The sequence below is a fragment of the Neopsephotus bourkii genome, unplaced genomic scaffold (assembly GCF_033783945.1).
Source record: "Neopsephotus bourkii isolate Nb327-2 ecotype Australia unplaced genomic scaffold, CSIRO-AGI_Nbou_v1 NB_1589, whole genome shotgun sequence".
In the NCBI taxonomy this organism is placed as follows: Eukaryota; Metazoa; Chordata; class Aves; order Psittaciformes; family Psittacidae; genus Neopsephotus; species Neopsephotus bourkii.
The window spans coordinates 8,128,332-8,151,114 of NW_026902065.1; the positions used below are offsets into that span (position 1 = coordinate 8,128,332).

The window sequence follows — 22,783 nt, forward strand, 5'->3', positions numbered from 1 at the left end:
GCCCATGGCAGCGGGTTAGAACGAGAAGATCTTTAAGGTCCCTTCCAACCCAAACTGTTCTAGGCTTCCATGATCTGGTCCAACCCCCTGTTCAAGTATGGCCACTTAGAGCTCTTTGCCCAAGACCATACACTTCTTAGCTAAATTAATGTTGCTTTAAAAGGCCTTGCTTCTATAAGCATCTTAAAGGAACCTTATCTATTTGAGACTTTTTTGGGTATAGCGGATCTCTGAAGCGCACATTTTATCCCTGTTTCCTTCTACAGTCGGGGACTGTTTCAGACATAATTTGCAAAATAATCTCTCATGAACTACATAACATAAAAGCTCCTTAGTTTTTTAACCTCAGATTGCACAACTGAATATTAGAATTTTATAGTAGTTTCATAATAACTCTCTATATAGGTATTAGAGAAAAAGAGTAGCTATATAGTGTTTCTGGTGGTTCCTCTGCTCAATTTGTGTTGAACAGATTCTGAAAGAGGCACTAAGACATACTAACAGGTGATTAACTTGGAAGACTGATGTCCCTACACTTCCTTCTTATGGCAGAGTTAGGAACTTGGTTGACAAACCATTTGTTCACTTGGAGGGAGTTTTAAAATATATTAGCTAATTGTTTCAGCTAATATTTGCAAAAAGGCACAGCTTCTAGATAAGCCATGAGGACCAGGTTCCGCTCTCATCTGTCCCTGTGTAAGAAGCTGCCTGGTTTGTAAAAGCTGACACACTGTGGCTATTTTCATGCTACACTGCACTAGGGCAAAAGCCTTCTCACAGCTATCATAGAAGAAAATCACCTTTCTGAAAGTAGATCTTAAACCTGAAGAAAGAAAGAAATTGGGCTTTAGACATCAGTAGGATGCATTTCAGCATGGAAAGTGACCAAAGTTTAGTAACACCAACTTAGACCTAACTTCAAGGCACACAACAAGCAGCAAGTTTTAGCCTTTTTCCTATGGGCTATTAAAGGCTCACCTTTTCTAGTAACTTGGAATCTGTTGACTAATTATGACCATATTCTATATTATGACCATAAAGACTGAAAATGTGATTAATCTCTCCTACCAGCTCTGTAAAAAAAAAAAACCAAAAAAACAAAAAGACAGCTGGTGTAGCTATCTTGATATTAAATTTACCAAAAGGCAGCAAGAATACAAATTTTCCTTTTGAAAAAGTAGTAAGCAGATGGCTTACATCTCATAAGAACAGCAGAAGCAACAAACTACAAACTGCACTGCTGGGGCACTGCTTGTGACTCAGAAGACAGAGCACTGCCCACTGAGTCACCAGCTCTCCCAGCCTGCTGCCAAGTCCTCCCATCAAAACACCTTATAGTTCTGGGAACGTCATCATGGCACTCGCTGTTAGAGTTGTGTGACTTAACACTGCGAAGGACCAACTTCTTTGCTATCATAATTCTGCTGATTTCATGAGAGGTGCGGCAGCAGGGAATTCAGATCATGATTCACAGTGTGGTCATGGAGCCAAACACCTTAATTTTAAAAAAAAAAAGATTAAAAAATACTTAATGCCTGGCTCTTCATACCTCATGAGAACAGATAAAAAACAACATTCTGTATTAGTAACAGTGCCTTCAACCACAACATGGTCTTTATAATAACAAACAGGTCACCAGAAAAGGTTTTGGTCATAGACATGTTAAAACCACTAAACTGTTGTGTGATTACTATGGTTACCATACTAGAAATATAACAGGGATTGAGAAAAAAAATAGACTTTAGAAATTACTGTCCTCCTCATTAGCAAAAATCTACCAAGGACACTTGCATTCTTGCATTGCTTACTGGTACTCAGAGCCCAGTACTCTAAAACCTTGAATTACGATGGGACATTCTCAGTCATTCTCATCTTCACCATCCTGTCACCGTCTGTGAGCTTCCTGAAAAAGTCTTGCTTGCATTCATTGAAGGAATAGGGTCTTATTAGTAGTAAAAAATTTGGAGGAATAAAGTACCTTTTGGATACCTAACTTTAAACTTTGGTGTTGTTAATGCCTTTTTTGGCAGAGTTCTGACAAAGGCTACAAAGAAAGTTGTAGAAGAGGTCTCTGAAGGCCTCTGCAGTTCAGCTTCCCTTACATTGTTCCTTACATTGTACTACCATCACCCATTATGTGTCTCTCCTGCAAAGGGGATGAAGAACTGCCGAAGCACTGTGACATGCCAAAGCAACCAAACACACTATCCTGCCTTCAGACCTCAGCTGGCACACAGGTGAAGGCAGGATTAAGAGTCATCATCATCTCAGAACCAACATCTGGAAACAAAAGCCTAGCTGTTCCAGCTGCAGCAGCTGGATCACTATGACGGCAGTGCATTGGCAGTGCAGAACAGAGCTAATTCTGTATGCTCCACAAGTGAATCAGGTTCTAAGCAACACGGATCAGTGGTTTGCTTTGCATGATTGTGATTTTTTTCCCCTTATTAAAAATAGTGACAGTTGAAACCCACTCTTAGTGAGAAGGGTCTTTAATCAAAAAAGGGTCCATTGCAAAAAAGTTCGATGCTGCAACAAAAGGTGCACAAACCACTGAGCCAGCCAGTGATTTAGTTTGGGGAATTTCCATCACTGCCTACATAAACAAAGCTAAAGTTTTGTGACAGCTGCTTGTGTTTCGATTATTTCTTTCAGGATCTCAAAGTTCAAAACCACATTCTAGAGAAGCAACTGGCAGAAGGAAATTATTTCTAACAGCCCATCCACAGAAGAGGCCCCATTATTATTATTAATTACTCATATTACCATAGAACCTAATTGTCTCAGCCAAGAATGGAGACTCAATGCGTTCATTCAATACAAACAGGAGGGCAAGGGCTGGCCTTGCCCTGCAGAATTTGCCCTCTACAAACTCCCAGTCCAAGCTCCACATTAACCATTGCCACCTCTGCAAGAAGCCTGACTGAGTGCTCAACACCCCTGGGAGATTTCAGACAGCCCAAGTTCCCCAAGAACTGCAAAAGTCACAACTGACAAATTTAAATGAAGATTTCCACATATTCTCACTATAAAGGGCATCCCACATGCTGGAGCTCAGTACAGTAAAGTGTGTCATTTAACTTTTCCCCATGCAGCAACAGGAACAAGGGGTACTTTGTGGGGTGAGGCTACCCAGAGGCACCAGGCAGAGAGAAGCGAGATGCATTCTTTGCATGGAGAGGCGGCTGGAATTCAGTCTACCCCCGCAATGACCGACCAGATATGGAGAAAGAGCAAAGAGAAATGAAACATTTCAACCAGCTGTAGGGGTTAGTAAATGCTGATGTGGAAATCTCAGTCACAGCAGAGAAGAGTCGTGGTTGGGAACAGGATAAGTGAGAAGGAGGAGGAAGCCTGGAATGGCAGCTTCCAGAGGGAGAGAGGGCAGAGCAGAATGAGGAGCTGAGGGTGAGAGATGGCAGTGTGCTTTGGGATCCCAGGTACTTTCCATGTGTTCTGGGATCACCAAAGTATGTGGGATAGGGATCACAAAAGGATGGTAGGTTGAAGAGGGCAGCTGCACAGCAGTCAGGATGCAGGTGAAGATAAATTGATGATTTCTAGTGACAAGGGCTTTGCCACTGACATGGTGCCAAATAATGAATTAAGAAACAAAAGAGGTTTCTATAAGATTTTCATCCTCATTTTTCCTTAAGTTTTGACTGTGTTGCAACAGAAATCCTACCAGCAACACCATTCCTAAATGGCCTTCCTGGTCACACTGGCACCAGCAGGAGATAACGGCCAGTGCATATACTGGTCACTGACTCCAGGGCAATTGATTGCTTTGGCTTTCTGGTTGACCAGCTTTTTAAAATGGAAGGATCTTTGGAAGATAAATGACTGGACTAGACCAGGGAAAAATCTGTTTTCTTTGTTATTTAACTACAAATTTCCTGTGAAATTACGGCTGAAGAGCTTCTGCACCTCTATTAATCATCTGTAAATTTCCCTTATTATTCCTTAACATCAAATCCCTGGCAAGTTTGTCTATTCCCACTGTAAAATAGAAGATCAGAAAGCTGCTACTTATATGCCTGAAAGTCATTGTGCCAGGCATCACAGAGTCCCCAGGTGCTACTGTCATGCAACAAATAACAATTTATCCCACCCTGCCGATCTCTAGTAAGTAAAACAGCAGCTCATGAAACAAGCAGCGTTTGGATTTTTCAGACTGTTTCTACTTTGACAGAGCGCAGTCTGTTCTTTCACGGTGTAACAAAGAACTAGGCCTGTTTACTAACGAAATTACTTTTTAATAACTACAAATTGTTTTATGCTGCTGCTCTCATTACTGCTATATACAGGTGACACCTGTCGGACACATGCCAGCAGTGGTTACTCTAGTGAATTTTATTTCACCGGAGGCTCTTCCCGCTAAGGACCCCAACCAATGTCAATGGCTGCTGAGGCTGGATGCAGTACCCATCCCTCTGGCAGCAGCCAAGGTCATGCTGACTCACTCCCTCTGGCTTTTCCCGCGCATCCATACAGTGCCAGTGTTCTGGTAAGTGCTTGACTATTCATAACACTGTCACTTGCAAAGCTACAGTTCCTTTCTCCACAGACAGCAAAAAGCATTGAAATTCAAGCTCCTAAAAATGCTGCCTATCAGATTTTGGACTCCTTTTCAAGGAGTAGGTTACTTTCTGCTAAAAAAAAATAAGTGATAAAAGATTTGAAATAGAGGACTCTCACTCTTAACCAGATTGCTTTCCTAAAGAAACAGCTGAGCTGAGGAACCTGACAGGAGAAGAGTCTCTTCCACAGGGTTTTGGAGCAGAATTCAGCATCCCCTTTTGCAGACCCACTTCTTCAGGGTGGAATAATCAACAAGCAGATCTGTAGGCAACAGCAAGTAAACAGCAACTCTCAGTACCCAGCTCAGTGTCAGCGGTTGATGCCTATCTCAAGTTCTCACGGGTAAAGAAACCAGAAGCCACATTTCAAGAAGAATCTTACAAATAAGAGATCTTCACAGAATAAAATATGTGCACAGTATGGTCTTTAACTGCAATTCTTCGTGTTATACTCAGGGAAAGGGTTAGTTATACCCAAAGAAGGCTTACAATCTCATTTTAAATTGGTCTTCTCATCAGTTTAATGTGCTACAAAAACAAATTCAACAGCCATAAGACATAGGCATGACTCCAAATGTCTCTAATGTCAGCCCAAGGAGCACTGAGCAAAGCACTTTTCAACCACCAAGTGCTAAAGCTATATTTAAGGCATCATGCTTTTTCTATCCTTGAACAAATACCTCTCCAGAAGCAGGAAGGCAGAAAACATTTGAAATCACAAATCATGTAACAGCATTAAATAGATTACAGCAAAATTTTTTAAAGCCAGAAGCCTAAATGTGTATGGCAAAATCTACATATAGTCACCCAGACAAGTGTGATCTGTAACGTCAAAGTTTGTGCACAAAAAGAAGTCATCTCGGTTTCAACACAAGGTTGCTCAGCCTGCTTAATAAAGCAAACCCAACGTTTTCCATTATAACTAAAATACAGACTTTAGGGTCCAAATATCATTTTAATATGGCATTTTAGGAATCATTTAATATTGCATTTTAGGAATAATAAACATCTAAGCATACATAGTGTCACTGTAACTTCAAATTCAGCACATATGAAAAAAATGTTATCACTCAACTATGTTGTTTCTGATTTGCTACTATTTTTATACAGCTGAGCTTACAGCATCTTAAGTGAAAGTCTTGTTATTATCAGATGGCAACCATCAGTCCTTAGCTGGCAGAAAAAATAACAACTTACCTAATACCCAAGAAATGGAATTACCTAATGCCCGAAGTAATGCACTCCTAACAGATGTCATGCGCGCCTCCATCTCCCATACTGGTACACATAGACAATTATATTTCATCTAACTACTGCTTCTCTTATATATAGCTATATAACATACACTTTCTTTTACAGAGGAGTCCTTGTTGCCATATCCTTACATTTTGCTTAAAAATTTGTCACCAAGGACCCAGATTTATGTCTGAGATTTTATGGATTAGTAATTGATCTAGTGCACATTTTTAGCTCACTGCAGATGGAAGATACATGTCAGCTGAAAACTCTTTCCTCCAGGTTTCTGCTGGGTTTTATGTTTGTTGTTCTGATTTTGTTGGGTTTTTCTACCTTGCCCTTACATATCTGGGGCTAGCCAAATGCATGTACATGATCGGTTACTGAAGCTCAGCAGAGTTATGGAAATTCATCAGCCTGCAAGAATAAGCTCATGTTTGGGATCCAGTAATTACATTTATGCCAGTTCTCCATTTTTTTGGTGGGAAGAAATCTGAGTTTTTAATTTATAACAGATTTTATCACTAACATCTTGATGACAGTGCTGTTTGCCAGCAGGTGATGGGCACAGACTCAACAATTAAATCATTGCTCTGCTTTATCTTTTACTTACCCATGTAGCCAGGACTTCAACACTGGTCTTCAGGTCATACCTGCTATTAAGTGATCCTGAGAAATAGCACTCTTCACATGAGTTACTTAAATGAAACCTTTCCTAACTGTAGGTGAGAATCACATGCAGTTATCACAGAAAGAAAGGACTGAATGCAAATGTTCCCATCAAGTAAACTTGGATGAACTCCGCATGTTTGCCATTGCTGTGCAAACACCTGGAATTATTCAGACCAATGCAACCTTCTAATGCTTTGTAAAAACTCTGCGAGGAATTCAGGGTATGAGAAAAACTCCTACCCACATAAAAAAAAAGGAACAAACCAATTTGTCTTTATTAATATTATGAAAGGTACAAGTTACAAGCTATTAAGGGCACATCTTTAATAAGAGGAAGCAGATTCAAGTTGGGCAATAGTTCTATCCTGGACTACCCATCAAATTGAGAACTAGAGGTTATGCCTACACAGATGGTTTAACCCAGTTGTGAACTCTCCATGTTCCCCCATACCAAACGCTCTAGTTCTCTTATGACTCAAATCCCAAAAACAGTTGAGAGCTTTGTCCTGCTGATAATAAGGGTCCAGGATTCAGTGCACTTTGGCATCCTGCATCCTGCCATGTGGACCTGAGTAGACAAGACTCCAGTCCTAAGCAAGATTAAATCCAAATCATGCTGTGTTCATGTTTGGCCAACAGCCAAGCTTTTATAAATGAATTATTTCACCAAGCCACCTGTTCCCTTTGCCTGACCCAAATTCTTACTGTTATCCTTAGAGGCTCACTGATCCTCTTCCCTCTTCCTATCTGAGCTTTACAAAGATGGACAAGGAGCTGGTTATCCTCCTCTTAAGTATCCAAACCAGTAGTCAAAATTACAGCTGTTAACAACTTCCAGCTTCCCTCCATGGATGTAGCCATCAGTCAGCAATGACAAGCAGCACTTCACAGTTTATTTGCAGTACACCAACTTTTAAATCCATTCAGAGTAACTCGAGGAACCAAGGAAAGGCTGTTTGTTGTGGATAAACTTCCCAGAGTGCATACCTAACTCATGACATTGTCCCTGCTAACCCCTCCTAGTCATGCATCTGTTGTGCACTCCAAGAGATCACAAAACTAAACAAACACAGGTGAAAAACAACAGCAGGAAAAAATAAAGTTTATACAATTTAGTTGAAATGTCCCCAGAATTGACTGACTGAAGTGAATGGTAACTAACTGGTGACTGAGGACATCATTTATGCTTCTTGGTTAAGAATAGTACTGCATATGTTACTACTAGCACTGGAAAACTAGCTGCTGTGCAGATGGCTTTAACACACCTGTACAGTGTAGAGGCAAATTAGGTGTGATTCAGGGGAGCAAGAGCAATCGATAAAGTATGGCAGGACTGTAATGGACAATGGGCCCCACTCCTGGCATTGATCATAATGGCTCAGTGCATTATCTAACCTCACTGGGCATCAATTTTCCCGTCTGGGGTTAAATAAATAAACAATCCCAGAAACTATACAATAAAAATAATTTTTAAAAGGTTGATTTTTTTACAAAACCTTATGAAAAGGTATCTTCTTCCTGTGCACACCCCAGTGTCAAAGCTGCCTTAAAAGTGATCTTTTCAAGGATTATTTTAATGGTGAGGCTGCTACAAAGCAGAGCTGACAAATCCTCTGCTCTTTCATTATCAGCCTATGCTAAAACAACATTTCTAAGTATTTTTAGGATTTCTTCAATGTCATTGCAATACATGAGCATGGTAAGGAAGCACAGTCTGCCACAAATGGCTAGATTTCTTACATTCACACAATGACAAAACAGGTCTTTAATATAAAAAATTCGGCTCCATGTCTTATAGAGGAGCAAATCAACACTAATTAAGATGTAGGGCAAAGACTGAAAGAAAAAAAAAAGAAGACTTAAAAGTACATAAATCACAGACAGGAGTCAAATGCCGTACAAGAATGAGAGGCAGAAAATGAAGGGCTGCAGACAGAGAAGAAACCACAAGAGAGATGCAAAAAATGGGAGTGGACCAATTTCAGTCTTGGTGAAAGCCTTTGGGTGTTAGAAGTTTTCACAGGTCTGTCCCAAAACCATAGATTTAGGACAGTGGCCTGCTTTTCTTTCAGCTATTTAGTTAATTACATTTTGATAGTGAAAGAAATTGAGAAACACAAATATTATAATCCTCAAATTATTTTTAATGTTACCCTCTGCAGAGAAGTAGAGTCCCCTTTGAAACACTAATCTGCAATCCATCTTATTTTCTACCTGCTTGCTTCATCTTTAGGCACCTACCCTTGCTGAGATGCATTTTTCACCTTCTAACTAGCCCTAACTACTTCCATCTGTAGCTGGTCTGTACTCACGGAATGCTTTCACAATACAGTATGAAAAATTGGTGGTTTATCCTCATGATCATCTGCTGTTAGTGATGCAAGTGGGTAAAGTGAAAAAGTGCACATTCATGTCTCTACGTGCCACATCAATTCCTCCAAATTAGGAAAATAGCTTCCCCCATAAATAGAGTGTTGTTGAGTTCATAAGGAAACGTGGAAAGAAGAGGGCTATGAAAGTCATGCCACAAATGTAAGACAGTTCAGCAGAAATGAATGCATGCTTTTCAGTCTCTGCCATTATAAATCAAAATCATCCTAATGAAAAATATGTACAGTACAGAATTGTATTGAATTAAACATTACCCCCTCAGGTACCAGCCAAATATGGAAGGGAAATCCATAGCAAAGGCAACTGTGCAGCAAAGCCCTTCAATGTAGCAGAGCCATGAGGGATGCAGGACCAAGTGACGAATCACATTTTATTCCCATTGTCCATATGCTAAATGCAACACCAATGCAAAAACATTGGAGCAAATTAGGTGCTGAAGAACAAACATATTTGAGCTCATTTGAAAAACTGAAAGGTTGTTCAAAAAGAAAGCTCATTTTCTAGAAACCCTCAATACAGCCAGAAAAATGTATGATCTTGCATGTATTTTCCTCCAGTTCCATAAGGTATACAAAAGTTGCCCAGGTGCAAATTTACACTGTGCATCTGACTTTGAGAATGCTCCTCCTTATACTGTGATGAATGTTCACAAATTACTGTTTTATGCCAAATTTTATTTTCTCCATCACTGTTTTGCCCCTAGTTGCAGTTTCAATAAAGCCAGGTGTTCGATCTGATTGCTGCTGTGCATACAGACTGCACACACACACCTAAAAAACAAAATCCACAATGCAATACAGAAGGAAAGGAAAAATATTTCACGTAAAGGAAGATGAAGAGATGATAGCAAAGTATTTTTTGACCCATTCCAAAAGGCCTAATTGCAAACAGATGTGGACCTTTAGATTAAAATTTCTTCAGTGAACATTAATTTTACATTCTCGACTCTTAGACAGGAAGTAGTTCACATTAATAATGCCTGTCTCCCACATTAACACCTCAATCAGTTATTTTAGATTGGTACTAATCCAGTATTTTCTAGAAAGCCTATGGAAAAATAACTTTTTTCATGACATAAAATCCAGTTGCAACTTCCAGTTAGCTCTGAGGAGTTCAACCCAGATAACCGATTCAGTCAGAATCCCTCAGATTAGAGAGGGATTTCTTAGATGAAAGAGGGAAATAAGGAAATAATTTATCTATTGGGAGAAAACAAATTGAACTTTATTTAGATTTATTTCAGGAGTACATGAGCCCCCAGTGTTTAAAGCTGACTATCACTGTTTTAGGGTTGGCTGCTGTAGGAAGACTAAAACCACATGTTTATCTGTACTGGCTCATAAGGATACAATGCAATTACTGGAAGGTTCATCTACATATTTCTTTGCATGCTGCCAAAGCTCCAGCAATAGCTCTAATTTCCCCTAAGATGATTTCAGCTGCTTATGTTTTCTGTAGGCTAATGCACAGGATTCATTTCCTCTTAGAGGAAGCAATCCTGCTGTAATTTGATGAGCATCTCTTAACATTGGTACTTGTTTAAGCAGCCCATCCCATCCCCCTCTTTCCTCAGCATCCATTCCTACCTTCATGCTGACTTTTTGGCAAAACAGGTACGTGTGGTTACATGATCTGGTTCAATCTGGGTTACCGATAGCATACACCCCCTCCTCAGTTATTTTTAACTAAGGTCATTTCTCTACCCTGTTGTGACAGTAGGAACAGTTGCACAGCTGAGAGCCAGAACAGGGGCAGAATGACAAAGGGAGTTGCAGAATTGTCTTGCTGAGAGATGAGCACATCAAACTATACCCTTAGTAACCTCAGGTCAATGCTGACTTAATGACAAGGATGAAAAAAGGAAATTCAAGCATGAAGTGATGCTATGGCTCAGCTAATGGTCACTGTTTCCAGGCAGCATGCTGTTATGCATTGGGTAACTCACAGCAAGCTGCTACTGAAATTTCACTAGGCACAGTGGGCACCCTCAGAGACCTTGCATTGTTCAAGGTCCCCATAGTCCAAACTCCTACCTACAGCAGTCAGCTCTGAGCTCAGACCACTTCCTTAGGGCTGTACCCAGCTGGGGCTTAAAAACCCCCATGGAAGGAGACTGTACAGCCTCTGTAGGAACCTGTGGCACGGCTTGTGCTCAGGGAGAAACAGGTCTATCTGAAATCCAGTCTAGTTTATGTCAGTTGTCTCTCATCTTACCACCATTCACCACTGTGAAGAGCCTGTCTTCTCAATAACCTCCTTGTATGTACGAGCAGGCTGCTGCTTGGTCCCCCACAGCTTTTTTTCCTAGGCTGGACAGTCTCAGCCCCCTTAGCCTCTCGTCACAGCACTGGTGCTTCAGCTCTTGACCATTTTGGTGGACATTTGCTGAACTCCATCCAGTTTATTTGTGTATTTCTTGCATTAGGGGAGCCCCAAACTGGATGCTGTTTTCTAGATGGAGTCTAACAAGCATCAATTTGAAAGTTATAATAAATTCTATCAAGCTACAAGCTTTGCTTCTGCTAAAAACAGGATGCTGTTAGCCTTCCCAGTGTCAGGGCACACTGCTGGCCCATGCTCAGCTTGCTATCCCTCCAGGATCCCCAGGTCTGTTGCCATAGAATTGATCCCCAGTCAGCCAGTCCCCAGCCTGTAATAATTGAATGAAAGCTTTGCAAGATGTTGCTTGTTTTTGTCAAGGCATTCCTTATAAGAGCACCCCCCAAAATAAACTTCTCTTCCATTAGAAGTGTATAACTTAGAGACAGAGGTAGTGTTGGATGGACTCTGGAGAAGACAATGGTGCAAAGAGCAGCTGAGCACTGTCCCTCCAGGTCTGCAACTCACTCACCTTTGCCCTTTCCTCATCTTTGAGCTGGGTGCTAGGCAGCAGGGCCTTTCTGAGTGACACAACATTAAGAGACACCACGGACAAACTGTTGAGATCAGGTCAATCTGAAAATGTTCAGCCTCATCTGGCACAAGCCCACAGATGCTGTCACTCGAAGGGAGTTGTAAAGACATACTGAGATGGCATCAGTTCACAGTTCACAAGTTATGTATTTGGGACACATTCAGCTTTGGTGAAAATTCAGAACATCTCATTGGGATTCATGAGCTTTTCTAAGCATCCTGTGATGCAGACAGGTGTGTAGAGCAATTCCCATTTAACAAGGCTGTAATGGCATAGGGAGTCTCCCCCTCTTCTGTCCTTTTTGCATCCAGAGAAGTCCCGCCAACTGTACATGTCAAAGATGGGAGAGGCAGGGGTGACTCCAGTAGCAGAAGTGCAAGAGGCTTTGGAGAACAGTGGGGAACCTGGGGGGGGTAGCAACATGGCAGAAGAGTGGGGAGATGGAGCTTGAGTCACGTGTGCTAAAGTAGTGCAGAGAAGAGCAGAACATAAAAGAAGCTGCCAGAGAGACCTTCAGCTCCATGTCTGTGAAAGCCCTATTAATAAACTAAGCACTTCATAATCATTGAGACAATATCTTTGTGAGATAAAGAACACAGAAAATTTTGACCCGCCAAGGACTGAGCTGCCACCAGTAGCCTGGCTTCCAACAATTCACCAAGGATAACTGCGTTCAAACTAAAGCAAATGCCAAATTGCATCTTCAACCTAGAAATCAGATAGACAGCAATTTCAATGTGCATTTCAGGAGAACACGTTGTCTCCATAGAATGAAATACATAAAAGCCAAGAAGCCAAGTGGGATATTGCCGACATTAGTCGGTTAGAGAGGGAGTCAAAGACAGGGACTTGAGGATCTACTTGGCTGCTAATGTTCGTGGTCTGATTCCAAAAGAGAACTACCTGCTTAGGATCTCCCAGGCCCAGGTGTCTGATGGAGTTGACTACCTAAGCTGCCTTCCATCCCCATTTTATCATGACTAGATATGACTGATATTACTCCGCTTTAAAAATATTACAGGCCACCAGTGCACAGGAATTAGTCACAGAACAGCTGAGGCTGGAAGAGACCTCTTGAGACCATCTTGTCCATCCCCCTGCTAAAGCAGGGACAGCTACAACAGACAGCCCAGGCAAGATCAATATTAAGCTGTTTCACACTTCATTAAAAGAATGAAAACAACAAACATTATCCATACAGCAAATGCAATGTGACCATGTAAGGCCAGATACTAAAACCACTGCAAAACATTTTTCATAAAATATGCTGGTAACTAAACTCCCAACTTGGCAAGACAGTGAAAATAGCCAGCCTTCACTCCCATGACCAGTAGCAATGAGTCTTATTTTCTGCATTCTTATGAACTGCAGCTTAAAAGCCATATCTGCTAAAGTAACTTTCTGAACAAGGGCCCCAAAACTATAGTGTTTTTCCTAACAGCCCAAAATTCCACTACTTTGAGATGTAATTAAGCAAAACACAGACACATCATTTACAGGCTGAAAATAATTAAAAAAATAAAATAATATTAATAAAGCGTTTAAAATAACAATGCTTTGTAACACTACAATCTTGCCTAGCATCAGGACCACAAGCACTCCATCTCATAACACTGAGTGCTGTTAAAGTCAACACAACAGAGTTTACCTTGTCACATTCCTACCATTCAGTTCATTTTTGAAAACATAAGGTTGGTAGCTGATAGATGTATTGCATCTTTCCTGGAGAGCTTACATGTGTAATAACTGCTCTAATTTGGAAGAAATAGTCCTTCTTAGGTCACTGATTAGAACTTCAAACTTTTTGTAACGTAAATCAATCTCATGGCCCAAAACACCAAAGTCTCAGGCTAAAGCAGACCTCTGAATACAGCACAAGAAACATTGGAGATTACTAAAACAATTCATATTGCAAGGTGGATAGCATATATCCTGTATACAAGTATTAATATTTAATGTAATGTATTGTAATTTGCTTTTACTTCAATGTCCTATGATGGCCTTACTTTCCCATGGCACTATCCAGCAATGGAAATTATTGTATAGCCAACGCTCTGTATTGCAACCTATATGAAAAAGGCCCTGCTGAAGTTCACTGGAGTTTTGAACCGCCAAGGAGCACGGGAGAAGACTTCAAATCCTTGACTGCTAAGCCATGACTGAGTAGTTAAAGATGGGCAGCTCTGTTTGAACAATAAATATAATGAGCTCCTAATAACAGAACACAAGAATTTAATAACAAAACAGTTAAAAAATGAAGACTTGCCTCAATAGGATTCTACCCCAGTAATTGAATCTGCTCAGAGGAAGTCTGCAAGAGTCATAATAGTTCTAAGCATAATCCTGCCCACACCCTTGCACCTACTATTCCTCATGAATGGATAAACTATCTGTTGAGGTCTAATTTCTATACCTCAGTATGACTTCAGAGAGAATGCAGATGAAGTGAGGTAAGAGCATAAGCATGCATCCCCATTGACATACTGGGAGTCTTACTGACTCCTATTAATCAGTCATGGCATTTTGATGTCTCACCATACCTCACCCAGGCCATTACCCAGCACATCCTCTGCAGAGACTGCTGGAGAAGGTACACAGACACTCCTCCATGCATCCTGCACACAGCCTTCGTAAAAAGAAGCTGTCTTTGGACTTCTGCCACTTGGTGTGCTTTCAGGTAACTCTACAGCCCCAAAAGTGACGCCCTCAAGTCTTCACAACACTGTTTGCCCGAACCACCTGAATTCTGCCTCGCTAGTGTTGTCAGAGTTACCATTTGATTATGTCTCACAGTGAGTCTGATCTGTACTCAGGGAACAGTCATAATGCAAACAGGTAACAGAGAAGATAGAAGACTACAACAACTGGAAGGGATATGAGCAAATTCTCCTTTGCAGAGCTGCATGTGCAGTAAGAATCAATGTGGTTTCTCCTACAGAGGTTAGAAGCAAGGAAAAAATCTCCTGCAGCTAGGTGGGGGATGGAAACATTCTACCTGCAGCTAAGGAAAGCACTGGAATTGACAGCCCTAGGCCTGGATTGGAAACTGGAAAGGGTCCACTCTTGCTTGGCATCAGGGAAGCTACAGGATTTCTCTTCTTCCTCTCTCCATGGATATCCTCAGTGTCCATGCTGTGGTTGGCACAGCATGAAGGCACAGCCCCACAGGAGACATTCTGGGCTGCAGACCATGCAATCCCATTGACTTCCACGGGAGGTAAACAGAAAGAGAATTTGTGCCCATCTTTGATTTCAGTTAATCGTGTTGGCTAATCCCTCTAGTTTAATAATGTCAATTCAATCCCTTGCCGTATCCCTTCTACCTGGGGCCATCTGCACTCATGTGTCATCCTGGTTTCTGATCTTCAGAAGAAGTCAGCTTTTGTACATTATATGATGGGAAAGCAGCCATTGCACATTTCCCCTTAATTCTGTTCCTTTATTACTGCCAGGTCATTTCAAATAGCACTGCCTTCCTGCCAGTGCAAGTTATGCATCTCTGTCCCTCAACATGTGATTACTGGTCTCAAAGTCCTGAGCCTACTGCATAGTCGGGGGGGGGGGAGGGGGGGAGGGTGGGGAGGCAGAGATCAAGTTTAAGGAGATCAATAGGGTTTTTTCTGAAAAACAGCTTTATTCTTCTTATTGAACATAGATTATTTTTTTCCAACTCTTCTGGACACTGTGGCATAACTCATTTACCTGCAAGTAAAACGAAACCTTTATTTTATTAAAAATATTTCTCAAAGTGCATTGGTTAGTAGTCTAAAGAATATATTCATATACAATCTAGGTTTACGAAGTGGCCTTCCCTCAGTATGTAGTATGTTCATGATTTCTAACTGAACAGAATTTCTGCACTTTATAGATAGGAATGTATTTTTGTAGAACAAAAAGATACCTTTTAAGTCTGGGATAATATATGTTCAATACTTAATCTTCCTGTACGAAGTATGCACTTGGTTATATTCGAAGAGAGTATTAAAACACCATAAAATGTAGCGATCTCAAGTTACTTCCCTCAGTGACGAACATAGGAACAGTGATGATTTTTCGGAGTCGTGTTTAGTGAAGCTGAAAGGTAAGGTGTAGCACTCACCTACTCTGTACACTGGCTGTTACAAAAACACATTTGACAGATAAACAAGAAACGCGTTTCCAATCAAGTATTTTACCCTTTCAGCATGACGCAGAAGTTTAATTTCCATTGATGGGGGGTGACCTCCCGACTATTGTATGGCTACTTCCCCTCCTCTCAATGGCAGCAATTCCCCTCACTGGCAGAATAAAGCAGGTCTATAAATAACTTCAGAATGAATTGTCTCTCCCCACACACTGCAGACAACTGTTTACATACAGCCCGAGTCCTTACATTCTAGGTTTGCTCAGCTCTCATCCTACGGGCTGTTTAATTGCCTCTTCCTAAACAGAAAAGCCGTGGACGATGCAGGTATGACTGAAGGCCCCTCCTCTGCTGCAAACCCCTGTCACCACAAGTTGGGACGGCTCCCCAGGAAATTTCCCAAGGCAAAGGGTTGCAGTCTTGTGTAGCCCGTCCTTACGGTCCCTGCTGATCCCCAGCCCGGGAAAACCCTCCTCCCCAGCCCCACGCATCCCGCAGCCTCTCCAGGGCCCGGGCGCCGTTGCTCGCCCACCTTCATGGGGCTGCGGGCACGGACACGCGTGGGGCGCTCCCCGCACCTCCCCGCACTCGGTGGCAAGGCTCGGGGTCAGCGGGAGAGACAAAAGCCCGGGTTCCCTCACCTCCTTCAGCTGTTCCAGCTCCTGCTTCAGGCCGTCATACTCCGCCTCCAGCTCGTCGTATTGCTGCTTGAGGGTGAGCTTCTCCTCCAGCACCACCAGCCCATACTCCGCCGCCTGGATCTTCTCATGGGTCGTCTCGGAGAGTTCCCGGGTCAGCCGCTCGATCTCGCTCTTGTAATGGTCCGCGCCCTGCAGCACCTCCTCCGCAGCCATAGCCCCGCCGGCACTGCCGCGCCGCCGAAGGCAGCCGGGGGGCGGGCGCGGCCGAGGGGCGGCACCGGCACCGGCACCGCCGGCCTGGGGATGGAGGAGATGAGGATGGAGATGGGGGCCGGGCCGCCTGCGGCAGCCGCCGCCGAGCTCGGGGAAGGGCCGCCCCGCCGCAGCCGCGCCCCCCCCTCCACCGCCCCGGAGGCGGCGAGGCCGCACTCGCCTCCCCCCGGCCCTACGGCAGCCCCGGGGGTGCCTGGGCCGGCCGGGCGGGAGAGCCCCCGCTGCCCCGGGAGGCGGCGGCGCGCTGGAGGCCGGGGCGCCGAGTGCGGTGGGCCGGGAGCGCGCCTTCGTGCGGCGGGTGGCGGGGAGATGCTGCTGCTGGCGCCCGCCTCTCTTCCACACAGTCCCTCCCTCCCTCCCCTGCGCTCTTTAAGACGACAGCGTCCTTAGGTTGGCAGTCCCCACCACGGGAGAGGGAAAAGAGCACTGGGGTGCGGGCAGAGGCACCCGGAGCAGTGGGTGCAGGCTGCGTGCCTCTCACCGGGGTGTCATGGCCTGGATCCCCTTCTCCTGAGCCCCGAGTGGCGGAGCAGGGCTGGTAGCCCCGCTGCGGTTTTAGCGCCTCTCGTTTTTTCTCAGCGTGTTGCAGCGATGACCACGGTAGCGGCGGCGCTGGTAAAAATAGAAGGGGGGATGCAGGCCGGTAAACTGCAGGAGGACAGCCTCAAGTATTTCCCTGCCATTTCGGGAAACTGGGAAGGAAGAGCTGCCTGCTCCCTTCCCCGTCCCCCGTGGATGCACATGGGAATGAGCAAGGAAACCTGGGTGTGAAACAGAAGTGGGATGGGGTCATTGAGCTAAGGCCACGCTTCCGTAAGAGTGCAAGTTCTCTGCACCACTGATTAGACAGCAGGATACAACTGATCCAGCTCGGATGCGGTCACACCATTGTTTTTCTGTCAAATTCACCCGAGGACCTGATGCATAGATTAGGTCAGTTTTATGCTGGCTGCAGAAAGACAGACGCTACTCGTCCAGCATAAAATTAGGGCGATGCAGACAGACAGTAACTGATCCTGCACAAAGCCTGCCACTAAAAAGTTAACACACTGGATCAGGAGCATTTTACACATTTGAACTGGAAGAGTGAGTTCATCCTGGATCAGTGACATAATGTCCCGTGTCACAGCCTTTTTTCTTGGTACTAGGAGTCTTAAGCCAAAATTTACTTTTTCTTCAAACTATGGCCTGCAGAGACCTGATCCTATTGATTTTGACCAAGTCTTGCTCGTAAGTTCTAGCAGGATCTGTTTTTCACGCTTTACAAACATCTTCTCTTCCTAAAACACCAGCAGAATTCAGTCTTTAACAATTGAGTTAGAATTTCCAGGGAAAGGAAGGTGTTTTAAAGACAAAAAGAAAGAAGTCACATGCACTAGATGGATATTGCTGCCCACCAGTGCAGCACTGTATTGGAAATCAAAGACATGGATTCCCTTTCTTGCTGACCTGTTAGTGTGGTTTTAAACAATCCACATCTCCTTTCTACCTCAGCTTCCCCATGTCTAAGAAAGACACTCAGTAGAGTGCTTTGAGATCTGCAAATGGAAGCATAAACACTAGTTACGCAGTATATTCACACAGGATGTAACGTATATGTATTTTATAACTATATCTGCATGTGTACATAACTAATACATTGTAATCTAGCCTGCATAAACACTTCTCGTTGCCTAGAGATCATAAATGGAAGAAGCAAACAAAGTAATAGATGTTCTGCCAATTTTGTGGCTTGAAAGCAGCTTCCAAAAATGCACATTTTTAATCAGCTCTACTGTGGTGGCAACTGTGAATATTAACAGGAAAGAAACAAGTGTGAATATTAATAGGTAAAGGGAGTAAGTGTCTCTCATTGATGACTGAGCACCAAAACAGAGGGGAAAAAACACACCTGTACACCAAACCTCAACAACATTTTCATAAACGAGGATGAAAGCTGAAGCAACCGGATGCCTTTAGCCAGTCTACGTATAAATCCACTTAGCATCATTTAGTTGATAATCTCACTCAAAACCCAAGGGCAGCCTCACCACATGTCTGAATATCTGCACCCAGAGATATGCCTTATTAAAATGTGTCAGATTTACTGCAATACCTCTCAAGAAAGTGAGGAGTGAAGTCCAGCTATCATGCACTGTGCAGAAGTTCACAGTGAGTGTGGAAGAGTCTCCATAAACTGGATGTCCAGCAGCTACCCTAAACTGAAAACACGCAGCATGCCCATTATTTGCTATGGTTAGTAACCATTTATCCTGCAACTTGCCTCCTAAACATATGCAATATCAAATCTGGCTCCTTCGGTGATATTTGTCTTTGCTTTAGAATTCTACTTCTTTAAAAGCCTTCTTTTAAAAAATCCCCAGAGTTCTCTCGGGGTTCTCTCTATGGCCTACAGAGGACCTGGTGTGGCCAACACAGGCGAATGTATACATTCAAACATCTACATTTAATTAAACTAAGCCCACCTTTCTTATCTATATCTTTCCTTAGGCCTTAAAATGAACAGCTACATTCTACTAACAAGACTTCTCAGTCTATATTTATAATACACTATTAAGGTTGCTGATGGACTTGAAAAATGTTCAAGCTCCTTTCCCCAGTATTAGGAGCTCTGGTTCACTTCATTCCTGACTCTATGAACATGAGAAAAGATGGATAATCCTATAAATAACATCTCAGTTACAGGAAAAGACATCATTAAAGAAGGAGGTGTTGCAGTATGACCCAGAGGTGATCATTCTCTAGTGAGGATCTCATAACTGAAGCAACAGGCCCTCCTTTGATGGAGATTTCTTGCTTTCTGGAGTGCCTGTAATAATCTGTGGATTCAAGTGACTGTATGGTGGTGTCATCAAAGTGCTGGTGTCAGTCATGGGTCTGGTACCTTCAGGAGCCAACTTATCTATGCAGATAGCCCTAAACAATGAAATGGGTATTTCAAATAACTCCACTGCCCAGGTATGCATCACCTCACACTGGGTTAAGTCCCGCTACAACACTCATATTTTCTGCCTCCCCCAGCTCATGCTCTGATCTTATTAAAGGCTGGCCTGTCACCCTGCATTGTTATTTCTGCCTTGCTTTGCGCTGCTGCACCACTTTTACATGAATATTTCAAACCAGTCTACAGTCATTTAGTGACATACAACATACCCTCATAAAATGAGCCGCCTCCTGACTGCATCCATTTCATGGGCAGAAATTGCCCTTTGAATTCCTGGCAAGTGATACTAGTGGACTCTTAGACTAAGGATAGTAGGTTCCAGTACCAAAAAATGCTGTTCTGATTACATATTTTTTGATACAATTGAATAGTCAAGGACAGGCAAAATAGTACAGTTCAAACCTTGCTCAAGAGAATATTATCCAAATTTCAAGTAATTTAAGAAGCATTTAATGACCCATATGAAATGAACAACTGCTTCTACATCTTAGTGGAAATACAGCTATAAAAGTGACCCTGTGCTGTACTGCAGATGGCTGAATCCCTGCACCCACAGCTTATACAGAAATGGCTTAGAGTGCATTTATATGGATCATCTCAGAGGACCAGAGCCCAGCTCTAACAACTGCTAATTAGTCATGTTTGGCAGGCCTGCATGAGTGGCCAAAGGAAAAACCAAAAAAGGTATGAGGACCAATCTGTCATTGTTACTAAGCATGGGATTGGTTTTCTGAAAGCAAAAGAAAGGTGAACGCAGTGAGGGAAGGCACTACAGTAACTGTGCTGGGTCTGGTTTGGAAATAAACAAGTGGCTGGTATACTGCCAAAGCATCATCTTTCTCGAGCACTGAATATAAGCACCACATTTGTAATGAATGACCAGCCTAGAGATAAAAGGGAAGGCCTGAGAAGAAAATCGAATTTAAAAAGATATTTCAAGATCCTAGTACAAGAGAAATGGTAATAGGTTTTAAGAAAATCAGTTTACAGAGAATGTTAAGAGAAACTAAACACAGGAGCTAATAAACAATAATGCATATAATGAAAAGTAATGATGTTATGCTGATTAACATGATGTCAATATTCAGATGAAAGGCTTTCAAAGAGTCATGTCCTTATGTGAATCCTTTGTGAACTACCTTTAAAGGCTCTCCAAAGGGGAATAAATAATTTTTTTAAAAAGCCTATTATCACGTGGGCTTAAATGTGTTGTATAGGATCCTGTATCCCCACCAGAATCATTTGAGGCCTTAAAAACCTGGAAAGGTTGAAAAGCTCTAATGTAGAACATACAAAATTTGAAAGGAACAATGGGCTAAAAGAGAACACTTCCTGAGGAAAACACAAAAAGGACTTTACAAAATGGTAGGCAGGAAGTTTTGTCTGCAATGAGCAGGGGCTAGAGAACCAAAAATGAGCTTTACAAGAAAACTACTGAAAACAAATAAAAGTGTTTAGAAAACATTTAGAAAACACAGTCATCAAGATGTAAGCAGCAAACTGATATCTGCAGCATAGAAAAACTACAGACTATAGCAAAGAATGTGAATTATTATTCTGAATAGTACTACCTCAGCCTGAAAGGGTGTTGCTTTGAGCGAGAGTGGCACATGGGTCTTGATTCAGCTCCCCAGACGTCAGCTGAGTCTTTCAGTTGACAGCGTTGCCCGCAGGCTCAAGACCCAGGACACAGCTCTTCCACTCTATTGCGGACTTACAATCAAAAGAATAAAAAGAAAAAATAATATAAAAAAGGTTGAAAGAAGCACTAAACAGATTATTATGCCTACACAGAAAGGATTATTATGCCTTTTTAAACTACTAGACATTTTCCTGTGACACAAGGAAGACTTGTCCGCTTACAAGGCTTTGTTCAAGCAGCTTCTCATCAATTTAGCCTAGGTAAATCAGTGTCACAGTGCAAACTTTACCAGACAGATGTAAAAGCAGGAGGAAGAGGAAGAATATAGTTAACGTCAGATAATCAGAAGCATCCATTGCCCAGAGAGCCATTCCAATCAGGACTTGGGCAAATTGCAAAGAAGTCAGCCGCCTAGGGCAGCAAAATGTTATGAGATGTTAGGGCAAAACAACTACATCCTGAAACACCTTTTTACTTTTCCCAGAGCCTCATAAAGGCAGGGACCCACCGCTGTACCCACTGAGAGGCAAGTGATGGGAAGAGGCAAGGCAGCTTGTACCTGGGAGACTAGACCCTTCCAGCAGTAACAAGTTCAGCTCCACTTGTCCCCTCTGAGCTTCAGCAGAGCAGCGGGACAGTGCCTCCACTGCTTGTGAGGCGCACTTTGTGCCTTCTCACCATTCATGTGGTCTCCTCCTCCATCTTTGCCTGCCACTTACTCCTGAGAGGTCCGAAACCTCTCTGTTTGACATTAGAGACGTGGAGGGCTAGAAGGCACCTTAGAGGGCTGTCGAGTCCAATCCCACATGTTGGTGGGATCAAATGCATCTAGACCACTTATGGTGAGGTTATCTAATATGTTCTTAAAACCCTCAGTGACAGACACAACAATATGCCTACAAAGTCTTTCCCAATATTTCACCACCATCACAAATGGAAACTTTTCTAAAGTAGAGTTTAAACTTTTGCCACTACATATCAAGATCATCTATTCCTATCCTCCAGTAAACACCATGCTCTTTTCATCAGTTTCTTCAGTGTTTGAAGGCTGCCCAGTTTTATATTTCCTTCATTAAGCAGATTTCCAGCTTTCCTTCAGACCCCTCAGTCTATTCTTGTAAGTCATCCCTTCTAATCCCATCAGCATCTCTGGATGGCTTTTTCTTGAATTGTCTTATTTCTTCCTTTCCTAGGCTGATCATAGTCCCCCCGGGTGAAGGCTTCCCCACTACTGAATAACATGGGCCAAATATCTTCCACATTGCCAGTGTACGTCTCCTAGTACTCCATCCTATGTTTTAAGAAACCACAGTAAATTGTTAATTAGTATGTACTTTGTGGTCTGCCATAGCTTCAGGATCCTTTTG

General features: G+C 42.7%; 1 protein-coding gene and 1 long non-coding RNA gene across 15 annotated transcripts in view; one reads left to right on the top strand and one right to left on the bottom strand.

Annotated features, from left to right (window-relative positions):
* The window catches only part of BICD1 (BICD cargo adaptor 1), a 169,352-nt gene extending 152,259 nt beyond the window's left edge, over positions 1–17,093 (bottom strand). For 4 of the 13 annotated variants that reach the window (XM_061372027.1, XM_061372038.1, XM_061372029.1 and 1 more), the window contains exon 1: positions 16,558–17,092. In XM_061372027.1, the coding sequence (XP_061228011.1) occupies positions 16,558–16,770 (213 nt within the window). In that variant the 5' untranslated portion in view covers positions 16,771–17,092. Of the gene's footprint in view, positions 1–16,557 lie in introns of all 13 variants that reach the window. The other 9 variants (XM_061372033.1, XM_061372037.1, XM_061372035.1 and 6 more) reach the window with 4 other exon arrangements.
* LOC133222380 (uncharacterized) overlaps positions 1–22,783 on the top strand; it is a 341,799-nt gene that overhangs the window by 251,184 nt on the left and 67,832 nt on the right. The window lies entirely within an intron of this gene.